This window comes from Lottia gigantea (genome assembly GCF_000327385.1).
Source record: "Lottia gigantea unplaced genomic scaffold LOTGIsca_225, whole genome shotgun sequence".
Classification (NCBI taxonomy): domain Eukaryota; kingdom Metazoa; phylum Mollusca; class Gastropoda; family Lottiidae; genus Lottia; species Lottia gigantea.
In genome coordinates, this window is record NW_008708600.1 from 105,096 (window position 1) to 118,284 (window position 13,189).

A 13,189-nucleotide genomic window follows, 5' to 3' on the forward strand; every position below is an offset into this window, starting at 1 on the left:
CAATGTCAAGAGCCTCTCTAATGAGTTAGTTTAGTAGGAAAACAAATCTGTTTTTCTTCAACTATATTACATTAATTCAGTTTTTGATAAATATTTTCTTATATTTTAAATATTATAGATAAAGCAATTTAATCAAATTACAATTGTAAACAGAACCTGATCGGTTGACAGGATTGGTCTTCTAATTGAACACCACAGATTGATTATTGATTAGAGTGTAAATTTAACATTTGTTCGCATATGTCCCGAGTTTGATCCAATGTTTACTTATTGAAGTTTGATATCTAATGTTTCTATCACTGTCCTCAAGGAAAAGAAAAAACTGACGTCTGATGTCAGGAGGTATCTGTAAATCTTACCTTTTGTTAGATGATATTAATTATACTGGATCATAAAGTTCTTACACTTCTTTATATTAGTCATGTTATTTTACATTTTACCACTTATAATAACCTTCTTAAATATTACAGCAGTACATTTACAATTATTGATAGTTTATGTATTTATTATGTGGAAAGGCCACAGTGCAGCTATACTGGTTGAAGTTTTTAGCACAGACCATTTATTATTTTTTAGTACCTCTACCTAGAGACAAGATTGTACAAATTAATGATTCAACCTTTTTCCCACCCTCACGTTTATATAACGTTTGTAAATTTGTATACGCCCACATGCAAATGTGGACGTATATTGCCGTCGCCCCTGTCCGTCGGTCCTTCAGTCCGTTGGACCGTTGGTCCGTCAACATTTCTTGTGAACACAATAGAGACTACAATTTTCAACTGATTTTAATGAAATTTGGTGTTATCATTTATATTGATGAGATCTTGGTCGAGTTCGAATTTGACGATCTTTCGATGAACAGTTTTTAAGTTATTGCCCTTGACTTAAAAAAAAATGCGTCAAAATTTGTTTGTGTACACAATAGAGACTACAGTTTTCAATTGATTTTAATGTAATTTGGAGTGATCATTCATATTGATGCGATCTTGGTCAAGTTTGAATTTGACGATCTTTCGACGAACGGTTTTTGAGTTATTGCCCTTGACTTAGGAAAAACGCGTTAAAATTTGTTTGTGAACACAATAGAGACTACAGGTTTCAACTGATTTTAATGAAATTTGGTGTATCTTTCATATTGATGAGATCTTGGTCAAGTTCGCATTTGACGATCTTTCGACGAACGGTTTTTGAGTTATTGCTCTTGATTTAGGAAAAACGCGTTAAAATTTGTTTGTGAACACAATAGAGACTACAGTTTTCAACTGATCTTAATGAAATTGGTGTGATCATTTATATTGATGAGATCTTGGTCAAGTTCGAATTTGACGATCTTTCGATGAACGGTTTTTGAGTTATTGCCCTTGACTTAGAAAACATGAATCAAAATTTGTTTGTGAACACAATAGAGACCACAGTTTTCAACTGATTTTAATGAAATTTGGTGTGATCATTTATATTGATGAGATCTTGGATAAGTTCGAATTTGATATTTCAATGAACAGTCTTTGAGTTATTGCCCTTGACTTAGGAAAAACGCGTCAAAATTTGTGAACACATAAGAGACTACAGTTTTCAATTGATTTTAATGAAACATGGTGTGATCATGTATATTGATGCGATAATTTGATATGTTTGGATTATTGATATTGATTTTAAAAATTTGGTGGAATTTTTCAGCATAAATAACTGGCAGTAAATATATATATCAGTGAATTCAAACTATTAAAATTTCTTTAATATGAGAAAATTCATACTTTAGTCACTAAAGACTGTTTTATCATTTCTGACAGCTGCCAGTGGGCGTATGTTACCTTGCCTGGCAAGCTATCTTTTATATAAAAAAAAAACGTCCTGATGCCAGTAATAGATAGAAAGCTAGAAATAACTACATGTTGGTTAAAACATACAAGAGATAAAATTATCACAATATATAACAAACATCTTTATAACTCAATGAATATTCGTAGATTCGGGTCACCTTATTCCAGAAAGTATGTCCCATATATAGTGGCGGTGCCAGTCTTCTTGAACTTGGGGTACAAATAGGGGACAGACTGACTTGTTGGGGCAATAGTTATCGGGATTGGTTACCAAAATACAAATATATTTTCTTGGGGACAATTTAATGTTCCACATTCCAAAAAAATGTCAGATCGGTTAGTATTCTCAAAATGTCGGAACCTGATCACGATATGGCCCTTATGAGGTCCTTTATTTCCTGGGTGGGGATTGGTTAACTCAGCTAATGCCTGTTCATGCTCTTTGATGTGTTTTAAAAGTATATGGCACTTACTTAAGGTCAATAAGGATCCCTTTCCTATTGGCCGCCCTGATTTTGGTAAAGTCTTAATGACGTGATTTGTGCCTCCAATTTTCGTGGGGTCTTTGTCACATATATAAATTATACTAAGATCAATTGAATGAATAAAATTTGCTTCTGTCTAGTTATGTTGGTGCAAAATACGTGCAATTTCAGTAATATATTCTTCTAAAATAGTACACGTCAAACTCGAATCAGGTGTTGTAGTTATATGTACATATAGCGAGATTTCTAAATTTGTCACCAATACATTTACCAGAACTAAAAAGTAAAATATGTTAGTCATAAACATGGCACATAGAAGTTTATTTAGTTATTTAATTGGATTTGACATCTGACTGGAGCTATTTCACCTGTTTACCAGAAGGGTGTTCAAAAGAGTATTTAACCTGTTTACCAGAAGGGTGTTTAAAAGAGTATTTAACCTGTTTACCAGATACGTATTTGAAAGGGTATTTAACCTGTTTAGCAGAAGGGTGTTTAAAAGAGTCTTTAACCTGACAATACAGTATCTAATTTATCTTGTTTAACCGAAGGGTGTTTAAAGGGTATTTAACCTGTTTAATAGAAGATAGCTTGCCAGGAAAGGTAATATACGCCTACTAGCAGCTTTGATTTTGAATAAAAATACTTAGCAGTACAGTAACAATCACCAGTATGAAATATTCAACCTTCAGTCATACACTTCTTTTGAACTCTTTAGAGCGATACTGAATAATATTGAGTATGAGTTATTTCCCGTGTTCTTGAAAACGTGTTCAATTTTTAGCTCGTAAAAAACTCTAGAAGTCAAATATTCAATCTTCAGCGAATAATAAAACCAATTTTTGTCAAAATCCAGCAAGAATCATGCCTTTTAGTGTTTAAGAGCTAAATTTGAAAGCGTTTTCAAGAACAAGGGCAATAACTCATACTAAATATTTTTCAATTCTTCTGATTTTCAATAGGGTTCATCCTTGGGTGATTACGAACACTCACACCAAGTTTCATCAAAATCCCTCAATAATTGTGCTTTCTAGAATGATTACGAGCTAAAAATTGAACGCGTTTTCAAGAACAAGGACAATAACTCATACTAAATATTTTTCGATTTTTCTGAATTTCAATAGGGTTTATCCTTGATTGATAACAAACACTCATGCCAAGTTTAGTCAAAATCCATCAAGATTTGTGCCTTCTAGAGTGTTTACGAGCTAAAAATTGAACGCGTTTTCAAGAACAAGGGCAATAACTCATACTAAATATTTTTTGATTCTTCTGATTTTCAATAGGGTTCATCCTTGGTTGATTACCAACACTCATGCCAAGTTTCGTTAAAATCTGTCAAGAATTGTCCCTTCTATAGTGTTTACGAGCTAGAAATTGAACGCGTTTTGAAGAACAAGGGCAATAACTTATACTAAGTATTTTTCGATTCTTCTGATTTTCAGTAGGGTTCATCCTTGGGTGATTACGAACACTCATACCAAGTTTTGTCAAAATTGTGGACGGACGGACGGACGGACGCACCGACGGACGCACCGACGGACGGACGCACCGACGGATATGGGTGACAACAATATACGCCCCCCATTTTATGTGGGCGTATAAAAAGTGTGTTACAGAGTATTTATGCTGTTTAACAGAAGAGTGTTCAACAGAGTATTTAACATGTTTAACGGGAGAGTGTTCAATACAGAGTATTTAAACTGTTTACCAGATGAGTGTTCAATATAGTATTTGATATGTTTAATATTTGAGCGTTCAATAAAGAGTATTTAATCTGTTTAGCAGAAGAGTGTTTAACAGAGTATTTATCCTGTTAAACAGAATGAATAATTTCAACTGGTCTAAAATGTGGATTATTCGCAAACTGTTGCTTTATGAATTATGTTCTGCATTCTATTTGATAATTTATAGTAGAACAAGTTGTGTGTTTTTCACTCAAGTCAATACCATGGTGTCTGCTAATTTTCAGTAAGGGATAAAGGCCGAAAACAGAAAGTACAGTTTGAGGCCTTTATCTGTCTTAAAACATAGTATCTGTGAGTAAATTTTGTTTGTGAGAGAGACTCAATGTATATCACTTTAAGAATGTAATCTTTTTGAACATTAAATGAGCATGCACACAGCTCACTAGCTGTTTTAAGACAGTTGTTACTTTAAGAATGTACACTTTTAAACATTCATGCATTCATTCATTGAATAGTTGACGCTTCAAGTGTCAAGATGTCAGGTTCTAGTGATGATGATATATTTATTACCCAAACAAAGACTTGTGAAATAGATGATTATAATTTAGAAACGGATACTGTTCTTAGTGATGCTCTGAATTTGGAGGAAAATTATGTAAAAGAAGCCATACAGTTACCAAACTTTGATTTGAAGTACTCTGATATAAGCGATGTTGAAACACCAAATTTGCCAGAAAATGCCAAGACTTCACTGAGGTTTTCCAAGCCCCTGAACGATTCTGATCTAAAGAATTTGGTTAAAAGTGGTCTTAGTATTAAAACTGAAAATAAAACTAGATGGGCAGTTAATTTGTTTAGTATGTGGAAGAAACACAGAAACAATAATAACTATGAAGAAAAAGGTTTATTTAATCTTTCCAGTCAAGAATTGAATGAGGCACTTTCCTTTTTTATAGCTGAAGTGCGTAAGGAATCCGGTGATAATTATAAACCAAATACTTTGTATGAGATTATTATATCTATACAGCACTACCTTCGTCAGAATGGACGTTTAATAGCCTTTATGGATGATCAAGAATATCAGGGTTTAAGAAGTGTTCTGAACAGTAAAATGAAGGAGTTGTCGAGACTTGGACTGGGTATTAATACCAAGAAGTCAGAAGTTATTACAATAGAACAAGAAGAGATTTTATGGAGTAAAGGCTTGTTAGGTGAAAGTAACCCACAGCAGTTATTGGATACTCTTCTTTTCTTGTTTGGATTACATTTTGCACTGCGAGCTGCTCAAGAACACAGGAATTTAAGGTTTGGTATGAACACTCAATTGTCTGTTAAGTATGACTTAGAAGGTATAAAATATCTGCAGTACATAGAAGATGTTTCAAAGACAAACCAAGGTGGTTTAGATCACAGGAAAGTCAGTCCTAAAATGACAAGAGCTTATGAAAATTCTAACCCATTAAGATGTCCAGTTAGATTATATGAAAAGTATATAGCTCTGCGTCCAAAAAACGGTACAGTAGATGCATTTTATCTGCGTCCCAAGAAGATGCCATGCTCTGATGTTTGGTACTGTGATTCTCCTGTAGGAATTCATACCATACAGTCCACTGTTAAACGTTTATGTCAGTCGGTTGGTATAATTGGAAACTTTAGTATTCATTCCCTTCGTGCCACAGCTGCAACTCGTTTATATCAAGCTGGAGTGGACGAGCAATTGATCACTGAAAAGACTGGACACCGATCTAATGCTCTACGAGCATATAAAAGAACAAGTGATGCCCAGCAAGCCTCTGTGAGTTCAGTATTGCATAGTGGTTCCAAAAAACATAAATTGGAAGAATTAGTGGATACCAGCCCAACTAAATTTAAGCAAGAACGTTGCGTTAATGAGGAAAGCAGTGACAAAGAACATAAGGAACTCGGAGAGTTCAAACTTTCAATGCCAGGAATGAATTTGTCCATGAAATTTTGATTCATTTGACTGTAGTATTGCTTCAAAAATTGCAATAATATGTTTGTTCTAGTTATCTGAAAATCTGTTCTTTCTTAAGTTTAATAATGTACTATTTTTTCCAAAAACTGTACATTCTTAAATCAAAGAAAGTACAGTTTTTGGAAGTTGTGAGTAGGTGTTCACAAAAACAGTACATTCTTTGAAATAATGGCCTAAAACAACAAAGGACTACTGTCTAACTATGTTTTAACTTCAAGAAAAGATTCATTACATTTTTTGTTATCAGCATGACGTCACACATTATGACCTAAAAACAAATTTAGAAATCTAGATTATGTCAATAGGACGCAATTCTATCCAAGATAAGAAGTCATCGCTAGATCTATTACAGGCTAAAATTTGGCACCACCTTCTTACCTACATAATACTTTTAACCCCTCTTTTACGCCTGGCACAAAGACACAATTCATCTTCATCTTGAATAATCAACGATAATTGATAATCCATCTAACTGGAGACGTAATCGGCGTCAAAGCAATCCCTTTACTCAGTTACCAATTGACTACACTAATTAAGTATTATTGTCAATAACTGGCTTATAGTATGTAGTATGTGAAAACATCTTCTATTAGATTATACACCAATACGTCTTATTGCAGGTGCGAGTGCAAGTCTGGGTTCAGTTTTTTAAAGTTGGTGAAATCGACACATTAAAAGAACAATATACAGCAGACGTCATAGTTAGAGCAAAATGGCGAGAACCAGCTTTAGACAGCGAAACACAAATTGTAAGTTTGCCAATACCGATTTAAAAACTAGCAATCAAACGATATATTGATGATTGGTTGAAATACCACTAAAGGCGCCCGCACACGGAAAGAAGATGGCGCAGCGCCAATTACGCTCGACTAGTAGCGCTTCGTGTGCAGGTATTTTTTAGTGTGCATTTGGCCACTCGTGGTCGTGTGGAAAATATCTATGGTGTTTGATATTTTTGACCACTCGTGGCTGATGGCACACTGTTTGCGGGTAACCGTGCGCGACTTTCTCAGACGACAAGCACAACGCGTATGCGTTTTGGTATTCAAAGATGGCGGCGCCCAGTGAAGACAAAGCAATCCTTGAGGTAAAATTTGTTGAATTATGGCAAGATTACCCCTGCCTCTATAATATCCGATCGCCTGAATTCAAAGACAAGGACAAGCGTGACTAATATGAATGAAGGCCTGGCCTTGAATGAGAGCGCAAGTTATTGATCAAATAACAATAATTAATAATAATTAAGTAAAAGAAATTCAACCTTATCTGTATGTAATGCAAACTACTTTGTCTTCTTATCATATGTGTGAAGGTAATCTTCTATGAATATAAGGTCTGTAGACAATCTTTTATAAGATATCTAGAGAAATTTCTAAAAGGTGTGAAAGTAATTCATCTATAACGATAACGTCATTTTAACGTATGTCAACAAAGCCGCCATCATTGCTTGGGAGAAAGTCTTGGGAAATTAGGTCAAAGCTGTCATTTTATTCCTTATGAAGCATAGAAAATATCCAGGAAAAATAAAAATAAAACGTAAGGCTTGTTAGGTTGCTACAAAACATCCCTTTCTGTGTTTGAAACAATTGTCGTAATTTATTTAAAGAATTCCAGAATATTCACTCCGAAACTACCCCGATTGACTGCGATCTAGTTGTCAACAAACTTGGCGGCCCCCATGACCCGTCATCTTTTTTCTTTTTTGACTGCCCGTGGGGCATAAATTTTCTGAAACGAATTGATGTATATGTATGCGTTACCATTATAGAGAGCTTGGCTCTCGACGGCAAAGAGCTGCGCTCTCATATCACTGTAGCAATCTGCCATTTTGATTGATCATATGATAGGCTGACGTCAGATATAGTTCAGCAAAAGGCGCATTGTGAACGGAGAGTAATGTGGTGAGAAAGTAGCGCGCGCCAAATTCTCTCCGTGTGCTGGAGCCTTAAATTACCAATTCATAGTGCGATTGTAAACGCTGAACGAAAGTGAAAATTTAGTCTGCACTTCTAAGTCTTTTTCATTTAGTGGCAGAATGTTGAGTTATAATAAAAGAGGCTTAGGCCTACATGACACATTTCCTTTGATCCTTATGGTGTACGGTAAGTTGGTCACATGAAATTTGATCACAGGGTGGGTCAGACAAAATTTCCTGTGACCAACTTACCTACATCCTTCCTTATTACTACACTAGCTAAACTTTCAGAATGGAAATATAACGCCCAATTCCTTTAAAGGGCGAGACAGGATTTTTCAATTAGTTCTTGTGGTCTTGATCGTGAAATACAATAATACTTCATGCTAACACATAGAGGAAGCTGACCCTTATCTATATCCACTGCGTTTAGATATAGTTTCACTTATAATTATAGCGTAATTCCTCACCTTGAAAATAAACCGGTCTATTCCTTTTAGAAGTAGAATAGACCAGGAGAAGTGTCAACTAGTCAATTTCGAGATTTTGACATTAACCATGTCTGTCCTTTAGTTCGTCTACAAATGCTCGTAAACACTAGAAGGTACAATTCTTGGTGGATTTTGAAGAAATTTGGTGTGAGTGTTTGTAATCGCTCAAGGGTGAACTCTATGGAAAATAATAAGAATAGAAAAAATATTCAGCATTCGTTATCGAAAACAAATTTTAGCTCATGAACAATTAAAGGCAGGATTCTTGCCGGATTTTGACAAAACTAATATTTTTAGCTGAATAGCATACTTCTTATCTTATCCCATCTGTATATGAGAGATTCTATATTTCTCATTATTTTCTGTATTTCAGGTTGGTGATCTGTACGACTACCATAAATATTGGAATCCCAAACTTAGCATAGAGAATACAATAGGAGATCCCAAAGAAGTAGTTAGATACAGGGTTGTATACAATAACAAAGGTGATGCCTACCTCTCGGAGAAGCGTATTATTAAAGGAACTTTCATGGAGAATCTTGAACTCAATCACTTTCCATTTGATGTTCAGGTAAGAGTTATAAATCCAAATGCATTTTTGTCGTCATGGGATTGCTAGCAAGCATTAGGATTCATTTACTTCAAATAACCTTATATTGTCATGAAGCCTACAAATACCTGAATAAAGCACCGCAAGTCACTCACTACGTAATCTGTATGGAAAAGTAGAATTTTGATTTCAACATATTGTCAATGAACAGTATATCGTTTCAGGATCTCACCGTGACTATAGCCTCGGAGCTTCCCTCCTATGAAGTAGAATTAATCGAGGACTATGATAACCGCCATATTGTTAACAGGTTAAGCTTTGTGGATGAGCAGGAATGGCATCTATATGCTCATACGGAATGTGAAAAGAAAGATTTGATAATTGACCAAATTGACCAAAGTGTGAAAAGATCAGCTTTATCCGTAAAATGTCGAGCAGCCAGGAGGCCCGGATATTTTGTATGGAATATATTTATGGTTACGGTAAGTATTATATACCTTTTGACTGGAAATGAAGCGGAGTTATTGGTTCTTTTTCAGTGTAGTCAATTGGTCTCACAACCTATCCAATTCTCGGGGAATCTTTAAAGTATAAGTGTGCGTTGATTTATTTCGCATAATGTTAAAACTATAAACAGCAGCTATAAGGCAGAGGACAGAGGACGTCAACAGATAATTAAGATAGTATAGTGATAGTATACAAATCTTGCACGACATGTTCTTTTACCTTTATTCATTTTCAGTCACAGACCTTCATCAGTTCGATCTGAAAAAGCCAGAAATGTGATTGTTGTGACTATCTTTAACATAATATGTATGTAGCATTGCTTACATCCCAAGACTCAACCCCTCAGTGCCAATTTTGAGATTATAATTCTTGATTGGGGTTCCCGGGGTATTGAATATTGGGTAGTTGTTGATAACTCACATATTTTATTCATTTCAGTTTTTGATCTGTAGTTTATCCTTCGCAACATTCTCTGTCAAGAAAACACGCCCCGAAAATCGTCTTCAGTTGTCATTTACTTTAGTTTTAACAGCGGTAGCTTTTAAATCGGTTGTTAACCAAAGCCTTCCAAGAATATCCTATCTGACATATATGGTAAGCAATTTTGTCTAAAAATTTCCCGAAAAAAATGAAAGAAAAACGGTCATAACATTGAGACTATTGAACCTGCAATGATTTATGACGGTGATCTATTTATTTTTCAGGATAAATATCTCCTAGCCTCAATGATAATGTTATCTATGGTGTGTTGTTGGCATGGCATTGTCACCCAACTACCAGATCCGGAAAAGGCAGATTTTATAGAAAGTATAGTGCTTGGATGTTTAACGATTATTTATCTCTGCTATAATGTGGGATTCCTAATTCTTATTTATATTTTTGTAAGTATATATGATTTAGTTAGTTCAATTAGACCTTTATTGTTAGTGATGTCTAATGCTTAAATGGAAACGACGAAAGACAATGTGAATTATTTCCAAAGATTTGGTAAACTTGTGACAATGGCATGTAATATGCTGAGCAGGAGAGTAGGACTTAAAAGTCCATTTCATTTGGTAGTTTCATTTCATACAGAAAGAGTATATATTTTATATTCTAGCCATACCGGAAACGGAGAAGAATGAAGCAAAAAGATAAAATATACAAGGTAGATTATCAAACAACACCTAACTGCTTTATGAGATGCATTATAGAATGATAGATAGAATCTCTACACACAAAAAACTGGGTTGACTTGACAAGTCGCTCTTTGGATAAGGCGATTTGTGTAGCCTACAGGGCCAGTCTTAACATGCAAATGGCTGTTATGAAATTAACGAAAATTTTTGTTTGCTTTTTTCAGAACGAGCTTAAAGGCAACCGAAAAGCGAAATACTGAAAAACCGTTACCTCCATATCACGTTATATTTTACATCCTTGTCATTGAATATGGCTTTGGTGTCACCATGGTAACGGTATTTCTGCTGATTCACACCAAGGGAGATAATTTAGCAGATAAAGGGAACCAGTGAATATCGGGAACCAGGAGAAGCCGAACTGATTGGGTTCTTCAAGAGGAAGATGAGGAGACAAGCGGCCATGGTCCGCCAATTCAACTTGATGATCAAGTTAACATCATGACACTTCATAGTGTTGTGTATACCAAGGGGTCATGATACTGTACGAATCTCGGTTATCATACATTATCGTGTGTGTCTCGAAAAACTAAATTGTCACGATATCTATGTAATGGGGCGACATACATATAGATATAAGCTAACGCTTATTATAAGCCACTTTGTAATTTAAATTGAAAAACTTCGTACCCATACGAAACTACGTATGATTCTAACATGGAAATAACACACGCGAATGTAGTTCACAACCATTTTGAATTACTAGTCGACTTCATAAGTCGAATACTGCAAAAGGCAGTATTTGTTATATATTGCAACAATGCCTTCAAATCCACGTTTAAAGCCATTTCTACACCCTGAAATATGCTTTGAAGGCTTAGTGGAAATATCATAGCCTTTTGCAGTCTACGTACGTTCGACTTATGTCGATTATTGATTCCAAATGGTTGTGAACTATGTTCGCGTGTGTTATTTCCATGTAAGAACCTTACGCAGTTTCGTATGCCTACGTACTGATATGATGCAACAATCTTGACAGCTAACAATGCGAAATTTGACTATTTACAAAATAAAAATGATTTCGATACAGGCCCGTAGCCAGCCAATTCTGGGGGGCAAACGTTCAATCAAGGGGGAGGGGGGAAGGGTGAGGGTATGGGTAGTTAAGGCACGCTTCGTGAATTGTTACATTAGTGCTCTCTATAGTTATTTATTGCTATCTTTAATGCTGCCGAGTACGCCCATTGGAAGCCTGGAAAAATGTCTGGGGACCACATCTAAAGATTTTTTTTTAAATTTTACTCACTGAAACGTGATTTCCTGACATTTCCTGACGAATTTAAGTTTATTTGTATAGGGACTCTGGGACCACCAGAAGAAAATTTTGAGAATTAGACGCCTGGAAACGCAAATTCCTGACATTTCCCAGCGAATTTATGGTTCAAGATTATTTGTATTGGGTCTGGGTAACTCACCTAGAAAATTTTGAGAATTAGACGCCTGGAAACGCAAATTCCTGACATTTCCCAGCTAATTTAAGGTTCCAGATTATTTGTATTGGGTCTGGGTAACTCACCTAGAATATTTTGAGAATTAGACGCCGGGAACGTGATTTCCTGACATTTCCCGACGAAATGAAGGTTCAAGATTATTTGTATAGGGTCTGAGGTGTGTCGGTTTTGAGAATTAGATTTTTTTAGGGGGGGGGCAAGCTTGGCTACGAGCCTGTCTCGATATAGAGCTAGAAATACAATACAATCTCTATAGATAGGTGTAGTTAGGTGAGGATGACTCAGATACAGCGTTATATTAAAGGTGATGTCCCTTTATCATCTCATCCCATTTGCATTTGTTCGTTAAATCAAGAATTAAATGCAACTCAAGAATTCATTGAACAATTTCTTCATTTTTCCAAATTATATCCTATGTTGATGTCAGATTTACAAATTTTCCTCTTTTATTTTATTGTATTCACTCCTTCCTATCTTGCTCAATATTCTTTTATCGTTTAATAAACTTATTATTCTCTATAAAGTTTGTTTAGATTACAAATAATTTGCTTTAAGGAATAAAGTACTGAAATATATAATAGACTAAATTATCATTCATTTATTTCTCATATTATCATTTATTTCATAATAGAGATTTATTTCTCAGATTAACATTATATCAAAATAAAAATTTATTTCTCAGATTAACATTATATCAAAATACAAATATATTTCTCAGATTAACATTATATCAAAATACAAATATATTTCTCAGATTAACATTATATCAAAATACAAATATATTTCTCAGATTAACATTATATCAAAATACAAATATATTTCTCAGATTAACATTATATCAAAATACAAATATATTTCTCAGATTAACATTATATCGAAATATAAATATATTTCTCAGATTAACATTATATCAAAATACAAATATATTTCTCAGATTAACATTATATCAAAATACAAATATATTTCTCAGATTAACATTATATCAAAATACAAATATATTTCTCAGATTAACATTATATCAAAATACAAATATATTTCTCAGATTAACATTATGTCAAAATAAAAAGTTATTTCTCAGATTAACATTATATCGAAATATAAATTCATT

General features: G+C 34.4%; 2 protein-coding genes across 2 annotated transcripts; both read left to right on the forward strand.

Annotated features, from left to right (window-relative positions):
* Positions 1 to 4,531: 4,531 nt before the first annotated feature.
* LOTGIDRAFT_174919 (hypothetical protein) lies at positions 4,532 to 10,833 on the forward strand (the record flags this gene model as incomplete). Its single annotated transcript, XM_009054793.1, has 8 exons — positions 4,532 to 5,791; positions 6,613 to 6,741; positions 8,772 to 8,969; positions 9,173 to 9,430; positions 9,894 to 10,049; positions 10,160 to 10,336; positions 10,555 to 10,602; positions 10,798 to 10,833. 8 exons carry the CDS (start codon positions 4,532 to 4,534, stop codon positions 10,831 to 10,833), a joined length of 2,262 nt encoding a protein of 753 aa, XP_009053041.1.
* A 1,921-nt stretch (positions 10,834 to 12,754) lies between these two features.
* Positions 12,755 to 13,144, forward strand: LOTGIDRAFT_144154 (hypothetical protein; the record flags this gene model as incomplete). Its single annotated transcript, XM_009054794.1, has 1 exon — positions 12,755 to 13,144. A coding segment is annotated over one exon (390 nt), but the record flags the coding sequence as incomplete, so codon positions are not given.
* Between the last annotated feature and the right edge of the window lie 45 nt (positions 13,145 to 13,189).